The 21,633-nt window shown below is 37.5% G+C and overlaps 1 protein-coding gene across 3 annotated transcripts; it reads left to right on the top strand.

Annotated features, from left to right (window-relative positions):
* The first annotated feature begins 8,676 nt into the window (after positions 1 to 8,676).
* Piga (phosphatidylinositol glycan anchor biosynthesis class A) lies at positions 8,677 to 20,820 on the top strand. Of its 3 annotated transcripts, none has more exons than XM_077106558.1 (5): positions 8,677 to 8,813; positions 13,845 to 13,977; positions 14,933 to 15,065; positions 15,231 to 15,437; positions 18,499 to 20,820. In XM_077106558.1, the coding sequence occupies exons 1-5, from the start codon at positions 8,795 to 8,797 to the stop codon at positions 18,766 to 18,768; spliced, it is 762 nt and encodes a 253-aa protein (XP_076962673.1). In that variant the 5' UTR covers positions 8,677 to 8,794; the 3' UTR covers positions 18,769 to 20,820. The 3 variants fall into 3 exon arrangements, with proteins under 3 accessions (XP_076962673.1, XP_076962671.1, XP_076962672.1); XM_077106556.1 differs by having other exon boundaries at positions 8,677 to 9,512; XM_077106557.1 differs by having other exon boundaries at positions 8,677 to 9,512; positions 18,605 to 18,713.
* The last annotated feature ends 813 nt before the right edge of the window (positions 20,821 to 21,633 follow it).

The following is a 21,633-nucleotide window of genomic DNA, read 5'->3' as shown; positions in this document are numbered from 1 at the left end:
GTGACAATGCTGGAGAACACAATAGAGCTCTAGGAAACTAAAACAATTATAAGATAAATTAAGAATCTAATGGGGGGGGGTGCTGTAGCTCAGTGGTAGAGTGTTTGCCTGGCACGTGGGAGGCCCTGGGTTCAATCCTCAGCACCACATAAAAATAAATAAATAAATAGGTTAAAAAAAAGAATCTAATGCGGGGTGACGGTTGAGGGGGAGATAAGAGTTGAAGAAATTTCTCAGGAAGTAGAATAAAAAGAAAATAAATAAGAACTAAAAGTGAAATACAAAGGGGTCTAATATCAGAATAATGAATGTTCCAGCAAACCAGAGAGACAATGGAAGAATATGTAATCAATAATTTGGAAATTCAAGGAAATTTCTCAGAGCTGAAGCACATGGCTTGGCAAATAAGGAGGCTTTGAGTGCTCAGACTAAAATGAAAATACATCTATACCAAGGTATGAAATTTCAGGCCACAAGAGACTGAGAGACAACTATATAAGCTTCTAGAAAAAAAATTATGAGAATTTCATAAAAAAGAGTCAGAAATCATGATGACATTATATTTCTCAACAGTTACACTGAAAGCTAGAAGACCAGAGGAAGGTGGTTAAAATTCTGAAGGAAAATAATATCAGGGGCTAGAGTTGTGGCTCAGTGGTAGAGTGCTCACCTAGCATGTGTGAGGCATTGTGTTCGATTCTCAGCACCGAGTATAAACAAATAAAATAAAGGTCCATTGACAGCTAAAAACTAAAAATAAAAAAAGAAAATAATATCAGTCCTAGTACTCGGCACCCAGACTATGAATAAAATCGAAGGGATGAAAATGTATTTTACAACATATAAGCTTTTAGAAAATCCCTCTAGTCTTCTATCATTCTTTCTCAGAAAGCCATATGAGGGAGGATGGTCTTCACAATAGGGGAGTAAAACAAAGAAGAAAGCATTGTTTAAGCCGATCCGTGGCTCCTGTGATTTTCAGGGCCTCTATTTTTGTCATTGCACTAAAATCGATCTGGTCCTCCATCCCTTTTGTCTACAACTATGCTTCTTAAGCATTGATGTGAACATTAATAAGTCAGTATCTTGTAAAAGTGCAGATTCTTATTCAGTGTGTCTGGAATAGGGCCTGGGAATCTGCATCTTAAGGTCTCTCAGATGCTGGTGCCACTGATATGCAGACTGGACTTTGAATTACAAGGGGCTAATTACTCAGGACTAATGAAATAGCCTAAATGGTCTCTTTTCCAGCAGTGCCACTCTTACACTCTCTTCTCCTCCAGCTACTAGAATAAATTTCCAGAGACAAGGCTTTGATTGTGATTTGAGATGTTTCATCTCTATGTTGTACACTGAAGCAAAGTGACTTCCTTAGTACTATTTGCATCATACTAATTTTTATTTTTTTTCATTGCATTAAAACCGTGTCTAACCTAAACCTTATCATTGAAATGAGTTTTCAAAATATTAATACTTCTTTATATTCAAGATTGATAATTGATCCCTTAATATCCATTGACATTTGTTTCATTTCTGCATGCTTTTGCTTCCAAATTCTCATTCAATTTTTTCCATATATTTCTATTATTTTTTCTATTATTTGAATTGTATCTGGAATGAGTTGAACCTCTATCATTACATCTCTGTGTTTTTCTTAGTATACCTCTTTTAATGTTTGGCATTTTGGTTTACAAACTAATCTTGGACTCTCTCTCTCTCTCTCTCTCTCTCTCTCTCTCTCTCTCTCTCTCTCTTTCTCTGTGTGTGTGTGTTTGCTTATCATCTCCCAGACTAGCAGTGATAGTAGTATATTGCAGATCACCTTGCTTAGTTCCGTTCTCTAACAAGGTAATATCCCCAGAAAGGTAGCAACTATTGCAAAAAATTATTTCAATCTTGATTCACAAGTGGGGGAGATGGTTAGGTAAGGAAAGGTGGTTATCTATTGCTGTAAAACTGCCATAAAACTGAGTGTCACTGGGCACACTGGTACACACCTATAATCCCAGTGGCTGGGGAGGCTGAGACAGGAGGATCGCAAGTTCAAAATCAGCCTCAGCAATGGTGAGGCGCTAAGCATCTCAGTGGGACCCTGTCTCTAATAAAATACAAAATAGGGTTTGGGATGTGGCTCTCAAAATCATTGCTCATTTGGTGCAAAAAAAAAAAAAAAAAACAACTGAGTGCTTTGAGACAACAATGACTTATTAATTTATATAATTCTGTGGGTTGATCCATATAGCATAGGCTGAAGTCACTCCATTGGTTACATTAAGCTGGGAACTCACTGCTGTAATGGTCGAGATGACCTCTCATTCTTCGAAGTGACTCTTCCCATGTGGCTTTCCATCACTGAAGATCTTGCCTCAGCTTTTTCACAACATAGCCATTGGCTTTCAAGAGGAAAGTTTCCAACAGGACATAAACCAGTTCATGAACACCTATTAAGCCTCTGTGGTATCTCATTTATTGATGTCCCATTGCCAAGCAAATCATATGGCCAAACCTCAAGAGTCAATGTGGGAGGGGATTACACAAGGGTGCCCATATTGGCAAGTGGCTTATTGAATGTCACTAATACAACAGTCTTTCACCAGGCTGGTTCATGTCTCTAGCCACATGTGGAGTCCTATTAGTCTCTACTATTCTATAGGAGCTAACCCTTGGTTTATGTCTTCCTGTTGCCATATACACAGAGTCTGGGACCTATCTGACTTTGGTCCTGATCACCCTTTTGCATTTTGGTTCTTTTTCTGATACAAGAAAAAATTTATCCTCTTTTTAAAAAATCACAGCTGAAACTTGTGCTTTCCTCATTTATTTTGTATTTCTTCTCATTTTTCTGTTTGAACCAGAATGAGTGATGAGTCTTGGAATATTAATTGAAAATGTCATATTGTCTGGAAGTCTGGCTCAACAACAAGTCCATTTTTCCTTGGTAAGATCTTAGTTTGCTCTAACTTTTACTGAAAATGCCACTCTTTTCTTATCCACACCCCTTTCCCATTTCTTTCCTGTGTAATTTTACAACAGTGTTCACTGAACAGTCAGTACCTGTCTTTGTTTCTTGTTCATTTTGTTCTTGAAATGGTCTTGCTCTCAAGAGTTGCACAGACACCCTCTATTTACTCTTCTAGCTAAATTTTCACAGACAGAAATACTCTCTCTCTCTGAAATCCCTGTATTTTTCTTATGGCACTTGTGAGTTCCTATCTTTTTATCATAGATAGTTACATATGCTTTAACTCCATCTTGATTCCACGGGAGTTATGTTCATGCCAGATTCTCTCTGCATTGTGCTTTGCACATATATAGCAATTTCTCAATACATGTTTGTTGCCTTCCCTCTCCAAAATTATCTAAGGCATCTAATTTACACACGAATGGGAATATGACATCCACATTTATTTTACATCTTTTCCATTTTAGGTCATTTAATTCTATAGCTGGTACTGATTGCCCTTATATTTTATTAAGTATAATCAGAATACAGTGCATGTAAGTAATTTGGTCTAATTTTGGTGGTTTCTAAGAAAATTCTCTAAAGGCATACTTTGAGGTCATACATTAGGCTGAACACTGTAGTTAGAATCATCTCTAGATTTATAATTTTAATCCTCCTACTGCAACTTTCTTTTGACTTTTAGAAAATAGTTTTAAATGGGTATTGTTGCTTAATATTTAACTGACTATAAGTGGTGTCATGTATCCATATGAGATTGTAAATTCTTGAGAAGTGGAATCACTATTTATTAACCTTTATTTTGTTTTGTTTTGTTTAATCAAGAATTGAATCCAGGGGTGCTTAACCATTGAACCACATCTCCAAGCCCCCCCACCCCTTTTCTTTTAAATTTTGAGACAGGATCTTGCTAAGTTGCTTAAAGCCTCGTTAAATGCTAAGGCTGTCTTTGAAATTGCCATTCTCCTGCCTTAGCCTTCTGAGCTGCTGGGATTACAGGCATGCGCCACCATATTTACCTTTTAATGCTCAGTGCCTAGGACAGGCTAGAACATGTCAGTGTTCAATGCCAAAGTACTAACAAAATACAAAAGTGGGGCTGGAGTTGTAGCTCAGTGGTAGAGAGCTTGCCCAGCATGTGTGAGGCACTGGGTTCCATTCTCAGCACCACATAAAAATAAATTAATTAATTAAATAAAATAAAGATATTGTGTCCATCTACAACTAACATATATATATATATATATATTTGTTATATATATGTATATATATTTGTTATATATATGTATATATGTATATATATGGGAGCATTTAATTATCTCTGGAGGCCTGGGGAGACCATCAGGAAAAAAGTGAAATCTTAAGGGGTGAATAGGCTTATTCCAGGTTTAGAAGGGAAGCTATCGTGGTGGTAATGATGGTGCTCAAAAAGGAATTTGTTCTTGTTTGAAAGTACAGGCATGGCAGGACTGGGGAACTCCAAGTGCCAACTGTGAAGGGTGGGTGACCCTCAGATTACTCCTACTGATTCTATTAGTCCTTTGGCTAAGCACCAGCATAGCCAGTTGAACCTGTTTGAGTGGGAGTCCTCAGATGCCGTCCCCGCTACTGTGAACAGTTGTCTGATAAAATGTAAGTTAAGCAGTTGAATCAGAACTTTATTAAATAAACACTATTAATTTTTTTGTGAAGCCTCCTGTATTTGGGACAAACTTGTATGAAAAATTATCTCACATTCAAAGTTGGCATTTTTATTTGTTTTGATCTGCTCTGACTTTTTGTGTCTTTTTATTAGTTGCATCTGGCAATTCTGCCAGTACGGTTCTGCTGTGGCGCCAATGATTACAAACAAAATGCCACTATGACCCTGGCTTTCGTAGGCTTCTCTCACGAGTCTCTCCAATCCGAAGCGAGCAAGGAGAAAACTGGCTTCCTGAAAAGAGACGCTGTAACTAGGCAACCAGGATAGGCACGCACCCAATCTTCTGCAGCATCTAGAAGACGTGCGCACGCGCTAGCCGACGCGACCTCTCGCGCTGAGGGGTGGGGACGACTGAACGTCCCTCTTTCACGTGACTTCGGTGCCTCCTTGTGATTGGATGCCTCGGAGGCGCGGCTCTCGGGCGCGGACGCTCCGGATTGGTGTTTCGGAGCAGTGGGGCGGAACCCCGGCTACAGCCGCGGGAGGTCCGGACACCGGCGGCCATGGGACTCGCCGGTAAGTGCGCATCTGCCCCTCTCCCCTCCCGCACTCTCGGCCACTTCAGGTCAGCGTTGTGCTGTACCTGCTGGAGTGGGGCAGGCTATGTAAGGGATGAAGCCGGTCGGGCTTCAGGCCCGGAAGTCGGGTCAGAGGGTCTCCGGAGTCGAGTGGGATTGAGGAAGCGTTGAAGGCTAGAGCCGGTTCGTTGGCTAAGGCTGGTGGGGCGAGGGACTGGGGACGCCGGGAGTCCGGGCCTTAGACCCCTGCACACACTCTGGCCATTTTCCTCCTCCCTTTGGGCCTAATCAGACTGTGCCTGACCCCGCCGGGTCGCGGACTGAGCGGGGGCACTCCCTCCTGGCCCTAGCGCTCCCTAGCCACCTCTCAGAGTGGAGCCAGGCTATCTGTGAAGTACCTTCCCCTTGATCCCCAACCGCCTCCAGGTCTCCCCGAGGCTCCCCAGGAGCCTCCACTACTAATGACTGCTTGGGGCTTGTTGGCTATGTCGAGAATTTTAAGGTCTTCTTGAGTTTTCCAGTTTAAGTGGCTGGGTGGAGACTTTGGAGAAATTGCTCAACTTGTGTTTGTACAACTTCTCATCTGTAATTTGAGAGAGAAATAAATCGTATCTCTAAGCCTCTCTTCAGCTTTAAATTCTAAGATTCTCAGATTCTGTTGTATATTGAATGTTGATGTCCTGATGGTGGGCAGAATCCTTAGAACGTTTCAGGTCAATGACAACATTTTAAATAATTTCATTTGGCTCATTACGCACTGTTCATTATCTTTCATCTTTTGAAACTGAATAGAACTGGAATTTCAGGTTTAAGTGACACAATATTAGTTAAACCACTTCAAAGTGTTAACTTGAGGAATCTCAATATTTGATAATGTTGAATCTTAGAAATTCAGTTCAGCAGACACTGCTGGAGTATTTCTGAGAGCATATTTAAAATGTAGATAAGGCTGTAGCTCAGTGGTTAGAGTGCTTGTCTCACATGTGGAAGGCACTGGGTTCAATCCTCAGCACCACATAAAAATAAAACATCACATAAAAATAAAATAAAGGTATTGTGTCCATCTACAACTAAAAAATTTTTTAAAAATGTAGATGAGTTTATTGGAGAGAATTGATGTTAAGACTTTGCACACACAGTTAATTTGTATTTTCTGAGTTTGCAGGTGAAATCTGCAACTCAGATTAAGGATGGCTTCCCATTGTATAGTTGAGGTTTCTGGAGCCCTGAGCATCTTCATTTGTAAGCTAAGGAAAATTTTTAACTAGATCTCTAAGATTCTTTAGCTATAAAAGTCTAATAATCTGGGGCTTGGGATATTAGGTCAGTTGGTAGAGTGCTTGCCTTGCATACACAAGGTCCTGGGTTCAATCCCCAGCACCACAAAAATAAATAAATAAATAAATAAATAAATAAATAAAATCTCTCTTTCTGTTTGATGTGGAACATTCATTTAAAAAAAGTCTAAGAGTCTGTAGTAATATTGAATGAGCATTTCACATTGATATGGCTTTAGGGGATCCCTGAGATATACATTTCTCACTTTAGATGTAGGAACTGACTGGAGATGGAGACTGTCTCTACTTTGGCCTTATTTTCAGACTCCACATTGAAAGGAGAGCACTCAGGGAAGAAGGGCCTACATAAATAAAGTTTAAGGAAAAAATGAAGGGAGCAGTTTGATTATCACCATCCTTGAATAAGTAAGGAGAAAATATGGATTTTCCACAGCATGAACTCCAGGTGACATTTGAAAAGGTGCTATCTAGTTCCAGATATATTTTAACATAAACCACAAAGCCAATACCAGCAGAAATTTATGAGATGAATTGAATCAATGGCTAAGCTCTAGAGCAGGAATCAGCAAACTTTCTGTAAAGAGCCAGATGGTAAATATTTTAGGCTCTGTGGGTCATATGGTCTCTGTGGCAGATAGTCTGCTGTTGTAGCACAAAAGTAGCCATTCACATAAATGAATGGGTGAGTCTGTTCCCATGAAACTTTTTACTTACAAAACCAGGCAGTAGACCAGAATAATTAGATTTGAATTCTGGGCTGTTTTAATCATCCTTTCTCCCTAAAACTTAGTGGTATAAAACAGCAACCATTTTGCAGTTTTTCATGGTTCTGTAGTCTACTAGACATGGCTAATGGTATTTCTGGTCTTGCCAGTGGCCACCAGGGAGGCTGTATTTAGCTAGCAGTTTGGTGAGAGAATGGGTCCAGATAATATGAACATGGCTGGGCCTCTGGCTCTCTCCATGTAGTCTGAGAGCTCGTCCCTCTTCATATTGTTTTCTCCATATCTCTGTAGCACAATAGCTAAACTTCTTATGTGGTAGTTTAGCATAGTAAGAGTGCATAACTGGAAGCCACAGGGCCTTTTTCAGGCTGAGGTCAAAAATTTGCATATCACTTCTCTTGTGTCCTGTGAGTTAAACCTGATCCAAATGCAAGGTGTAGGTGGGATCACCAGTGAAGCACATTATGCTGCCTCTAAGGAGGTGAGTGATCTTGGACAGATTCCTTAACCTCCCTTAAGCTTTAGACTTTCCATTTATAAAATAGAGTTGATACCTTATAGGGTTTTGGTGAAGCTTCAAATAAGATGCAGAAAACTCTTAGCACACAGTTCCTATTGTATAGTGGCCATTTAATAAGTAGAAGCTGGTAAAGTGATAACAGTAGAGGAAAATATGCATATTGAAAACAATTGGTTTGATGGTGTTGCAAACCATTATGTACTGTGGTGTAACAAACTCATTTAGAATTATGAATAGCAATGACTTTTTAAAAATTATTTTATTATTTGTTCTTTTTAGATATACATGACAGTAGAGTATACTTTGACATATGTACATGGAGTATAATTCTATTTAGGATCCCATTCTTATGGTTGTATAAAGATGTGGAGTTACACTGGTTGTGTATTCATATATAAGGATAGGAAAGTTATGTATGATTCATTCTACTGTCTTTCCTATTACCATCCCCCTCCCTTCTCTTCATTCCTCTTTGTCTAATCCATGAACTTCTAATCTTCCCCTCCCTATCCTCTCTGTTTCTGGGTTAGCATCCACATATCAGAGAGAACATTTGGCCTTTGTTCTTTGGGATTGACTTTTTTCACTTAGCACAATATTCTCCAGTTCCATCCATTTACTAGCAAATGCCATAATTTCATTCTTCTTTAAGGCTGAGTAATATTCCCTTGTGTATATATAACCCATTTTCTTTATCCATTCATCTGTTGTAGGGCACCTGGGTTGGTTCCATAGCTTGGCTATTGTGAATTGAGTGAGTAGCAATGACTTTTAGAGCAAGATAAAGACACTAGCAAAATCAAGATGTTGCAGAATGTAGTTTTCTTGTATGGCACCTAGTAAAAGTTAAGCAAGTAAATGTTGTCAAGTGAGTAAATTCATTATGTGCTTTGTTTTTATGTCTAGGGGAAAAGCTAACAAATTTATGTTAACATTAAAACTACTTTCTAACAGGATTTGGAATATGGAATGTGTTTGTCTCTAAGCTGAGATTCTGTTTTGCTCTTTTTCAGGTAACAGGATACATAACTGGGTTGCTCTTAAGAACTGATGCCTAAATCACCTCAGCATGGCCTGTAGTGGAGGAGGTGGGCATGGCCAGCCTTCCTCAGCTATACTCTCCCCGGTTACCCCTGGAAGTCTTTCCACTTCTAGAACCCGTGCCCATAGCATATGCATGGTGTCTGACTTTTTCTACCCAAACATGGGAGGCGTGGAGAGCCATATTTACCAGCTCTCTCAGTGCCTGATTGAAAGAGGGCACAAGGTCATAATTGTCACCCATGCTTATGGAAATCGAAAAGGCATCCGTTACCTCACTAATGGCCTCAAAGTCTATTACTTGCCTCTGAAAGTCATGTACAACCAATCTACAGCCACGACCCTCTTTCACAGTCTGCCATTGCTCAGGTACATATTTGTTCGGGAGAGAGTCACCATAATCCATTCCCATAGTTCTTTTTCTGCCATGGCCCATGATGCTCTCTTCCACGCCAAGACAATGGGGCTCCAGACAGTCTTCACGGACCATTCCCTTTTTGGATTTGCTGATGTCAGCTCGGTGCTTACAAACAAGCTTCTAACTGTATCTCTTTGTGACACAAACCACATCATTTGTGTCTCTTATACTAGTAAGGAAAATACTGTACTAAGAGCAGCACTGAATCCTGAAATAGTGTCCGTCATTCCTAATGCAGTAGATCCTACTGACTTCACTCCAGACCCATTTAGGAGGCATGATAGTGTAATAACTATTGTTGTTGTCAGCAGACTTGTTTACAGAAAAGGTAATGAATGATAGCTGTATTTGCATTGCAGTCTTTTTTCCTTATAGAAAGCTATTGAATACTTGTGTATATATGTATATATATATGATGATTGTTTGGTTTTTCATTTTGTTTAATGGTTTTATAATTACTTCTGCATTAACCAGAGTAAAGAAAGCTCTGATGTTGGTTTACACATCCAAGGAGAGAAATTTTTAGAATGGTGATGAATGCTGCCCCCAGCCTTTGATGTTTTATTGGTTGATTAAAGATAAAAACAATAACCTGATGCTGTGTCATCACTAAGATCTTTTACAAAATTAAAATAGCCCTGCACATGTGGTAAGAAGTAAAGGATTCAACCCACCACATGGCCATTTCTTTCTGATTGTAAAGGTAATATATTTTCATTGCAAATGTTTTAAAAGCTAAGAAAAGCACAAAGATGAAAACTAAAATCAGGGGTATCGGTGTTATTCAGAGATGACCCTAATGGACATTTTGATTTATAATTAACTGTCCTTTTTATGCCTATGTTCATATGCTCCATATGAATGGACCTGTTTGGCACACTGCTGTTTTATAGCTTGCTTATTTGATCTAATCATATATGAGACATTGATAATATTGGCAGGTAAGTGGTGAAAAAGAGAGGATTCGATGGCCCAAGGTCAGAGCCTGGCTCTACCCTATTGTATGATCAAGGGCAAGTTATTTAACATCTCTAAGTTTGTTTTTTCATTTAAGCAACGGTGGGAACTTTGTGAAAGTTCACTGATGGTTCCTATAAAGTCCTTAGCCCAGGTTGTACTTGATAAATGTCCAGGAGTATCAAGGACTTTTTTTTTTTTTTTTTAAGTGCAGCACTCATAGATGCCACTAAAGCATTTGTGGAAACTTGTTTACCAGAATCTGAAATAGTCTGATTATTAAAAACATTATAGAGCCAGGTGCAATGGTGCACATCTGTAGTCCCAGCAGCTCCAGAGGCTGAGGCAGGAGGATCTCAGGTTCAAAGCCAGCCTCAGCAACTTAGCTAGCTCCCTAGTAACTTAGTGAGACCCTGTCTCAAAATAATAGGGCTGGGGATGTGGCTCAGTGGTTAAGCACCTCTTGGTTCGAACTCTGGTACCAAAAATAAAAATAAAAACAGAGAGAGTTACGAATGCTATTATGAATCTAATAATCACTTATTTACTTTCTTGAAATATTTGAACTCAATTCAAAATAGTAACCACACTGAATAGTGAGTAGTTTGATGTAGAGCTGCTGACTTCAGGTACTAGTACACTGATTTCAGTGGCTTCATCTTGCACAGTCACCTTCACAAAGCACAATCTACCATTGCTACTTTGGGCTTCTTTTAAGTGGGGTGAAAACCTAAAGGTGCATGAAGTGATGTTCTCCTGGACTTTAAAATTTGCTTTCAGTTTTACACAGTGGTTTAAACATTTGTATTCTCATCTGACAAGAACTTAGTTCTATGACTTTTCTTTATTGGATTTTTCAACCATTCAGCTTAGTTTTCGTAGAAACTTATATTGTCATTTTATGTGATACTTAATTAAATTAACCAGTACAGTGACAAGTGCAACTGGCATTACACAGATTTGTGAACAGATGCAACAGGTTTTGGGTAAGCAAGAAGCTTAGCAGTGTACCAGTGAACTAGGGAGTGGCCCAAAACCTAGATATAGTCCCTAGTTGGTATAGTTCACTTTTGGAATGGGAAGCTTAAGTCCACTTAAGGGAGACTGGTAAAAGAAACTTAAACTAAACCATATTTTCTGGGGCCAAGGCAGCAGTATGCTTCTGTTCTTTATCTGAGAAGATATGAGTGCGGCTGGGGGTGTAGCTCAGTGTAGCTCAGATAGAGCACTTTGCCTAGCATGTGCAAGGCTCTGGGTTCAATCCCCAGCACCAGAAAAATTAAAAATAAAAAAGAAGATATGAATGGACTTGTATTTTATTCTGAATCTCTTTTGGGATATTGGTGACGTGTTTGCTGTAACTTAGAAAATATGCTTAGTTTATTTTTTAATCAAATAGTATACTTTTGTGAGGTAGCTGAGTATGAGGCATATGTGATTAAGGGTCAGCAAAATTAACTACTCATCCAAAGGTTAAACCTATCACCTTTACTTCACTATTGTGATGTTTTGACCAGCTGAGCTAACCACCAACAGAGTGAAGGTACAGCTTCTCCTGTTTAATACTCAACAAATATTTATCAAACTCTTTCCATATGCCAGGCACCCTGCAAATAGTGGCATTCTGAGAAGGAACAGCCACATTTGTAATCCAAAAGTGAGTAATCATATTAATGGTCCATTCCTTATTAACAAATTAATTTCTTCAGGAGATGTCTATTGTACCAGCTATCAAAAGCATATTGGAGTGGATTAAGTAAGAGAGGCTAAGTCCAAATTTTCTTTGCCCAGATTTCCTGGTTGACTTCTGAGCCCTGTTTTGCTCTCTGGCAAGGTTTCCCCATGCTCTGTGTGTGTGCAGGCACACCCCATTTCCTCCTATAGTGGTAATGACAACCTACCATTTGTATTCTGCAGTTCATAAAGCCTTGACCCTCCCAACAACTGTAGGGTAGATGTTATCTGCATGTAACAGACAAAGAAACTGAGTCTCAGAGAGGGTAAGTAACTCACCCAGGTTACACAGTAAGTAACAGACATGATAAATGTGAGTCCAGCTCTTCTCAAGTTAAGGCCTCTTGTTCCCCTACTCCCAGCCTGGCCACCATTATCCTAGGATAGATCAGAAAAATGCTTTAAAATATTGTTAGACTGAGCTTTTAAAGAAGTTTGAATTGAGAATTTTTCTTGTCTTTTTGAGTATGGCAATTGAAAGTCTCTTTGTCCGTTCCTTTGTGTTAGACTCTTCTTAGAGGCACCAGAAATGATTCTTTTTTGTAGTGAGGAAATAAACCCTTTATTCTGATAACTATTATAGAGCACTGATAGTATTAACCAGTCTCATTTTTTGTAAAGTGATTGTCAGGATTAAATGACAGTGCATTTAAAGTACATTGCCTAACATAGGAAGCATTCAGTAAATGTTAAAAATTATCAGCAGTTATGATTATTGCTCTATTTTTATTTGAAGAGTGAACTCTTAACATTGTATTTGAAAGGGGGAGGGAAGAGAGAAAAGAAAGGAAATGAAGGAATCATAGAAGACTAAATGTTATTTAGCCACCTTTTGCTTTATCTAGAAATTCAGTTGATGGATTTGATAATGGACTTGAAACAAAGATAGCTAAGATTTTTAATGAGAAGCCTTCATTAATTCAGAAAAAATACATGGGAATTTATTTTTGATATACGCCATCCTCTTTTAAAAATACCAGCAGAGTTTCTTTAATGAATCCTACTTTGCATTACTTAATGAAAATGACCTTATATGTGTCATTTCTCCCAGCATCTGTTTATAATTAATCTGCCTGTTTGTGGGTAGATGAACATAAGAAATGCAATTCGTGGGTGTAAATAACCAAATAGTAGCACCATTGCTATGGCTTTCGATAGCCCCTTACTTTTTCAGACTATAGGTCATGATTTAGTTTATTACTTTATATTACATGAGGTTGTGGTTACAGATTATCAGAAAATATTTTTTTAAAAGGAATCAAGATGCATTCTTTTGTTCTGTCGACTGTAAAGATCTAACAGTTGAGGTCCAACTACCCTCATTTACTCCCATTCTGGGAAAGTGGGCTATAGCTGGTTCGGGTGGACTTTTTAAAATTCTGCTAACACTGTAGGGTTCATTACAAAATCCTTTGTACAAATTGCGTTTTGAGCAAAGTGCAGGGAGTAATTAGACTTTGTTGCTTAGTCCTTTCCTGTGGCAGGAAGTGGAATTATAGACTGATAGAATTTTATAGCTGAAAGAGACCTTGGTCTTTAGGTACATAGTTCCCTGCAATTAATAGATCAGGAGACTGCCATGATCAAAGGGCTCGCTGGTTAAAAACAACAACAATAAAAATATAGCAGAGGCAAGACCTAGATCTCCTGTTAGTCATTCTGCTGTGGAGAAAGCTAACTCAAATTTTAACCACCTTAAATACCACTTAACGTGGACAAGTAAATAACTTAAAGAATAGTATGTTGAAACAGGATTAATTGTCCATATTTTGGGTGTGTGGAAGTAACAATGGATGTCAGGGTCTTTGTCTTCAAGAATTGCAACTCTTGGGGACTCCTGGGAATTTATGAAGCATTCAAGTCTTGGGAGATTTGGTTTCTCCAAGTGAGTGGATTCTCAGTAGTTCTGATGATTTTTAAAGTTTAAATATTAATATCTCTAACATTAATCTTTATTTTATATTTTCAGGAACTGATTTGCTTAGTGGTATAATACCTGAACTCTGTCAGAAATATCCAGATTTAAATTTCATAATTGGAGGAGAGGGACCAAAGAGAATCATTTTGGAAGAAGTACGAGAAAGATACCAGCTACATGACAGGTACTGATGGCTTCCATAGTGTCATGGGTGAGAAAATATCAGCTATCCATTTTGGTTTAACTAGATGTCTGTTTTAGACGTGCTGCTTCTCCTGCATGTAGTTGATATAAAAATGTAGTATAAGTCCTGTTTTTAAAAGAATTTAAATAAAGTGAGAAAATGAGAATTCAGTTTTATTTTTTCTATTACTCCAATATTATGTGACTTTGGGGGACAATTGTTGGAGGCACTGTGGAAGGCACACACCCACAAACAAAAATAACCACTTTGGAAATATTTGTAGATTTCTGAGCCATATTTTGTTGTGTTTTAAATAACATGGCACTGGCTGGGCATGTAGCTCCTTGGTAGAGCACTTGCCTAGCATGCACAAGGCCCTGGGTTCAGTCCCCAGCAGTGGAAAAAAATAACATGGCCCAAATCATGTAAATTGCTCTGCACACATAGGTTCAGACAGATATTTTCTTCAGTAACTTTGATAACACACAAAATGTGTATGTATGAAACATCAATTTTTTTTCGGGGGGGCGGGTGCTGGGAATTGAACCCAGGGCCTTGTGCATGCAAGGCAAGCACCCTACCAACTGAGCTATATCCCCAGCCCCTGAAACATCAATTTTGAAAAGGCCATTTTCCTGTTAGAAATGAGACTTTAATATTCAATCACCAAAGTGTATTAATATTTTTATTAAATGCAAGTTAGTTTTGGAGGAGATGAAATTTGGTATACGTAACAAAAGTTAGAAATATGTTAGTTATATGAGTTGTAACTCAACAGCTTTATAAGACTTTCTTTTAGATCATTGTTTGATGATATTGGTTCTTAGAGGTGATAAACATTACAATAAAAGAATCTAAATGTAATATAAATAGCTAACTTAGCTTAGAAATTAAATTTCTTTTGTGGCATGATTTTTCACTCCCTTCTTTCTTCCCCTCTCATTTAAAAAATCAGGGTGCGTCTTTTGGGAGCGTTAGAACACAAGGATGTTAGAAATGTCTTAGTTCAAGGACATATTTTTCTTAATACGTCCCTTACCGAAGCATTCTGCATGGCGATCGTGGAAGCAGCAAGTTGTGGTTTACAGGTAAAAAGCTTTCAGGGCTTGTATTGTTGGTATTTCTGTGTTCATATTTTGGAAAGAAAAAAAAAAACACTGAGACACATGCTGTAATAATTTTTTAAGTTGATTTTGTTGATTTCCCCGAGGTCTGATTATAGTGGACCATGTATTCCTTTTTTTCTTTTCAAGGTTGTAAGTACCAGGGTTGGTGGAATTCCTGAGGTGCTTCCAGAAGATCTTATTATTTTGTGTGAGCCTTCAGTAAAATCTTTGTGCAAAGGGTTGGAGAAAGCTATTTTACAACAGAAGTCGGGGGCATTGCCAGCTCCAGAAAATATCCATAACATAGTAAAGACTTTCTACACCTGGAGGAATGTTGCAGAAAGAACTGAAAAAGTATGTCACATGCTGAGAAAAGATTTTGTCTGAACTCTTGATGTTTCACACACATATTTGCTTTCTTTTACATACAAGTTTGCCATTGATATTGTTGGTTAAGTTTATGAACTCTCTTCCTTATAGAAAGAAAGGAACTATGCATTACTTTTGATACACATGCTGGCTAAGTTTTCGTTAAAACATTGCATTTGACTTCTGATTTTGTTGATTTTCCTGAGGAAAATTAGAGCAACCTCATAACTTGTTAATATTTAAAAATATTAAAAATTTAAATATTTAAAAATATTAAAAAATATTTTTAGTTATAGATGGACACAGTACCTTTATTTATGTATTTATTTATTTTTTGAATGCAGGGCTGAGTATTGAACCCAGTGCCTCACATGTTCTAGGCAAGTGCTCTACTAATGAGCTACAACCTCAGCCCATAACTTGTTAATATTTGATTCAAGCTGCTTCCTAAACTTTTTTTGGTCCTTTTGCTAACTACTGTGATTTTCTACAGGAAAATGATTTTTGCATCTTTGAACTGTTTGAGAACATAATAAGTTAGAATTCAAAATATACTTAAAAAGTTGGAAAAATGATCACAATAAAAGACAGCTATAGGGAATTTCAAAAGGACAGGTACAGGAAATAGATTGACACCCTTAGGTAGGAGAGTGTGCTTGTGAGAAATGCTTCCTGATTTTGGTCTAGAGACTTCATTTATTCTATACAGTTTTATCCTTTAGGTCTTTCTCCTGACTACTTCTTCCTCATGCCTTTTATCACCATGTAACAAGCTGAGTGGAAACAACTCATTCATTGTGGAAACAACAATTCATTTTCTTAGTATATAGAAATCCTGGACCAGAAAGACAGCCAGGTAGAGTATGGAGAAGGTTGTAGTGTAGAGTAGTGCTTTATATTTTCAAGGTATACAATGGAGCAGTCAGTTTTTAGCCTGAAGTAGTAGCAAGTAGTAGCAGAGAAGAGAATATATTGTCTTTTACTGTAAGGCTTTTTTACTTAGTTTCAGTGATCAGATTCAGTATATAAAATGAGCCTATATTTGAGAACAAATTCAAAAACATCTTTATCTCTAAAAATGGTCATATGTAATAAAATTTTCAGTTGAAACATGTTTTTCAATAAATGTTTTTGACTGAAGTGTCTGTGAGGCACTCTGACCTTTTAGAATAAGTCTTGCAGAATCTCAACCCATGTGAAATAGCTAACTTTTCCTTTGAAAACTGGAATCTAGCACTGATTATCTGTGACTGTGCATGTCAGAGTTACCTGGGTAACCTCTTCAGACTCTGTCTCCCTGCCCCCTTAGCTCCCCAACCACTTCCTAAATTCTAATGTGACTCTGGGGAGGCAGAGATGGAATTTTTTGTACGGTTAGCAAGGATATTTGGCTAGAGAGGTTTTTGGCTTTTTTTTTTTTTTTTGGTGATACCACTCTTTTGTTCATCCTGATTGAGAACCACGGCTCTTTTAAGTTGTGACTTGACCTTCTTGATGGACATCATATAAAGAATTCTGAGCTATTATACGTAAAGAATTATGGTGACAGTTTGTCAGCATACATTAAAAGAGCTAGTTAGGACTTTTCTTGTAACCACATATTTTCTTTTAGTTATGTTTAAAGTAATAATAAAGCATCTGTGTATTTTTTTCTATTTTATACTCTGGTAGATTATTGTATACATTAAGAAAAAAATAAATCCTTATCTATAACAGATTGTCACATTCTCGTCATAGTAGTAAATTGTTATTTTATCACCTAAGATAATAAATTAACTGATATGAAAAAAAACCTGAACAAACAGGTCAATTGTAGTTGGTCTTTTAATTCTAGACATTTTGATTCTTTTCTTTCTTTCGAGATTGAACCCAGGAGCACTTAACCGCTACTACATTCCCAGCCTTTTTTTATATTTTATTTAGAGACAGGGTCTCATTGAGTTGCTTAGTGCTTTGTTAAGTTGCTGAGGCTGGCTTTGAACTTGCAATCCTCCTGCCTCATCCTCCAGAGCTGCTGGGGTTACAGCTTGAGCTGCCATGCTTGGCAACATTTTGATTCTTTTTAACTCCTTTTAACTGTGGTGTTCAGAAAGTTGATCACAAAATTAAATTGGGCTTCAGCCTTCACATAATTTTCAGCATCATCCTGATTAAAATGTCCTCAGGATAGAAGAACTAGATGAAAGTGTCCTATATTTTTCAAAGGCCACTGACCTGTGGATCTTGTACTTCATGTTGTAACTTTTCTTGAATTTAAAAGAAGATGGTTTACAGGTCTGTGAAACGAAGCACAAGTAATGCTTAAAGGCAATTAAAAAATGGTCATGCTGGCCCATTTGATGTGTTCTAAACAAGTATGTTTAAAGATCTTTGGTTTTTGCTATTTTAGAGCAAAAACGTGCTCAGCAATGTTTTAAAAAGCAAGCCACCTACTTACCAATTCTCAGCAGCAAACTCAGTTTGCTAAAGTGTGAACTATGCTGCCTACTAAAATTTACCCCCTATTTTCCCGTTTTACTTGGGTCTATGGAATGTTTCTGGGTAGCATGGATGGCCTTGTGGCAGTTGAAAGAAGAGCCTGTGTATCCCCAGAAGCCCACTATATTGTGGCACTCTGATTATGCCTGATGTCTGCCAGATGCTAGTGAGAGCTTTCTTTGACCAGTCAAGGCATTGACAAGGCCAGTCCTGCTTGAGCACTGCTAAAGTCAGTGTTGAATTAAATATCCTTTGCATCGGTGACCCAAAAGAACTGTTCAGAAATTGTAGGTCTTTGGTATTCTAGTACTCAGCTGAAGTTGATGGTGATCTCCTAGGGGAGAGGAATTAATTGTAGCTTATTCTTTGTGTCACACCTATCTAGCCCAGTCTTTTGCCCAGAATAAGTACCCAATGAGAGTTGTATCAAAGGGCATTAAGGACATCCTTACTATAACAACAACAATAAACATGAGCAACTTCTGTTTATGTTTCTGAAACTTTCCTGGTCAGTGTGAATTGTCCTTTGATGGGTCCACCAGCTCATTCTCAGTCTTCTCTCCTTCAGGTGTACGAACGGGTGGCGGGGGAAGCCGTGCTGCCGATGGACAAGCGACTGGACAGGCTCATCTCTCACTGTGGCCCAGTAACAGGCTATATTTTTGCTTTTTTAGCTGTGCTCGACTATCTCCTCCTTGTTTTCCTGAGGTGGATGACTCCAGATTCTATCATTGATGTTGCAATGGATGCCACGGGGCCAAGCGGTGCCTGGACTCATCAAAATCCTGACACTACACAAAGGGTTGAGAATGATGAGGTTTTAGACACAACCAGATAGAATAAAGTTGTAAAGTTTTAAACATTTGTAATAATTCTATTAAGGTGATTGAAAATAACCTTGCTTTGTTTGTTTTTGATTGTTAATTTTAGCAAGTTATGCTACCTCTATATCATTCGATATTTTCTTTTGAGGAAAGAAAAACTTATGCAATTCCTGAGTGTAGAAACTCCTTGCACTTCCTTAAAATGTAGAAGAGAACGTTTAAGCCACTCAGGTATGAAATTTTTCAGATTACTGAAATCCTTCTAGCAGAGATGTTTTAACATTATATTTTGAGAGCTTTGGGTGCTGAAGGGCCAAATGTTTCTGGGCATTTTTTGGCCAGTTTTTAACGTTAAAGCATTAATTAGACACTCACCAGATGTTTACAAGTTTTCTTTAGGGAAGTACAACAATTACATGTTTGTATACATTTATTAGATATTTAAGTCATGCTCTTAAAACATTTATTGGGTCCATTCAGTAAGCATTACATCTAATCAGCAGGTTTCTTAAGTAAGATGGTCTGTCAGTTACCAGCATGTTTTGAGTACCTGTTTTTGTGTAGAATGTTGAACTAGCTTCTTCCTGCTGTTAAGGACCCTGGTTGCATTTGCTCTTTGCTCATCTTTCAGATGGCTTCTTTTGTTATAGTCATAGTTGACATGAGATGGTAAAATGTCTAATATGCCAGAACTGCTCATATTAGTTAATGCCAGGAAAAGTCACCGGCATACTCTAAGTATTTCCTTGATCGGTTATGTGTATTCTCCTCAGTAGAGCCTTCATCTTCAGTTATGTTTATGAAGCTTTTGATTTTTAATTTCTAGGGACCGATATCACTGTTGATAGTGCAGAGAAGCCCTCCACATTTTCAGTGCATAATTTAGTCTTCTGTAAATGGCCTTTGTGTTTTCTGAGCAGAATGTATGAGGTGTGCCATCTCACAACCAGCTGCTACCCTGTCCTTTTGATATAAGTCGTTTCCTTCACTGTGGCCTAGCTGATGTCTGATAAGTATTGTCAGTGTGCAAAAAGGCTTTACTTAAGAATGTTTTATTTATAGCAAACCAACTCTGAAAAATCTTAGGACACAGTCTTTTTGTGAGTGGATGTTGTTAACTATAATTGTTGTTGCCCAGAGCCATGGGTTTTTAAACCCCAAATTATCCACATGGTGTGTATTATTAATTCTTTGAACTCTTTAGAATAAGCTTTTGTGAAAAAAGGACTGTGAATCAAAACAATGAGGCACTTGTGGGTGCACTAGATAGATTCTGTCAGTATTGTGATTCTGTACAGGATTTTTAAAATGACAACATTCACAAAACTTCTTACTTTTTAAGAGTATCTTAATATGCCTATTATCCTGTTGCCACTGGTATAAAAGAAATATATTTGTGTTTTGTTTGTACTAGAACACAAATGCAAGAGTGCAATTTTTAAAATCTAGAAGCTAGGGATTCTTTTGTTGGAGAAAAATGGACTAATCCAAACTATTCAGACCTACTAGGATTTTTATGCATTGAAACTGACATAAATATGAAATAAACAGTGCAATATTCATGGTAAAGTGAAAAATGGTTAACATTTGGTTTTATTTATTCTACTCAGCAATTTTAAAAGGTACACTACTATTTTTTCCTTTTGCTTCTTAATTTATTTTTCAAATTTGTCATTGAATTCTTCAGTTGTTATTTATTTAAAGTGAAAATAGCATTTAAAATTGTTTTTGCATGTAAGATGTGTACTTTACAAGTGAGAAATTATTTTCCTTTTTTTGGTTTTCAAACAAATGGAAGTAAGTTTATTTGTCTTACATAAATCTTAATTTTCAGACTTCCTGGATACCTTAGTTGTAACTGTCAGTGTTGCACTGGTCAGTATGTGGAAACACATTGTTCTACCCCATTACTTAATGTTTATTTAAAAGTGAAATTACATTGATGAGGAATTTATTAAAAATATATTGTATTTCTTTTGATATTACAGATGGTTGCACATGTAAAATTGGTTTGTTAAAACATGCTACATGCCCAAAAATAAAGATGAGAATGACATTTTTGACAATTTTCTGAGTTTGTCTTGTTTTATGGACAGGATATTAGTTACTGGAGGAACAGGGTCCTCCCACCCCACCCTCCCTTTTGTTTTTCAGTGTAAATATGTTGCTTGGTTTGTTAGTAAAACAGGAAATGTCCTTCAGATGATGACTCATTCTCCGTCATCTTTTATTTCTACAAATACTCTTTCTTACTCATGGAAGAGCAAGTTCCATTGCACCATTGTTTCCTGACCCAAATAAGCCCTTGTTTTGCACTGCACTAGAGTTCTCACATAGGATAAATGAATGCATCTATACACTATTGTTTATGTGAACTACATAATTATACTTTATATCTTGCCAGATATTATAAGAGGAATTTGGATTTGGATTTTGTTTATAAAAGCCCAGCTTTTCCCACCCCCTTTGTTAGAACCACTGTAAAGTAGTCACCTACATTAAATCAGATTTTAGTTCTGATTTATCTTACACCAGAACTTATTTTTGGCAATGTCATGTATTATAGGTTTGTATTTACTTTTGTAAAGTGTTTTTAAAGACCTTTTTATCTATCCTTGTATGCCCAGAAGGATGTGTCCAGATGTTAAATTGTGTGATTCTGTGATTGGGTTTTTTATATGAAATTATGAAAATTAATTCCAGTTTTGTACAAAATTTGATTTGTTTTCTGCAGTACTTTGGGGAGTTGAGTTTATTTTATCCTTGATCATTTATATTAGGCTGAGGCTCAGTGGATCTCAACTGAGAGATGCGGGATTATTTTGTTCCCAAGGTGATGTCTGGCAAAGTCAAAACATTTCTAGTTGCATCTGGATGGG

This window comes from Callospermophilus lateralis, chromosome X (assembly GCF_048772815.1).
Source record: "Callospermophilus lateralis isolate mCalLat2 chromosome X, mCalLat2.hap1, whole genome shotgun sequence".
Taxonomy (NCBI): Eukaryota; Metazoa; Chordata; class Mammalia; order Rodentia; family Sciuridae; genus Callospermophilus; species Callospermophilus lateralis.
Note: the sequence above shows the minus strand (reverse complement) of the source record. Positions and strands in the feature narration are given on the sequence as shown.

Bases quoted from the DNA above. Each gene is read 5' to 3' on its own strand.
- Piga (XM_077106556.1), top strand. From the start codon at position 8,795: ATGGCCTGTAGTGGAGGAGGTGGGCATGGCCAGCCTTCCTCAGCTATA. The intron at 9,513-13,844 runs GTAATGAATGAT...TTATATTTTCAG, and splicing joins CAGACTTGTTTACAGAAAAG to GAACTGATTTGCTTAGTGGT. The intron at 13,978-14,932 runs GTACTGATGGCT...TTAAAAAATCAG, and splicing joins AGATACCAGCTACATGACAG to GGTGCGTCTTTTGGGAGCGT.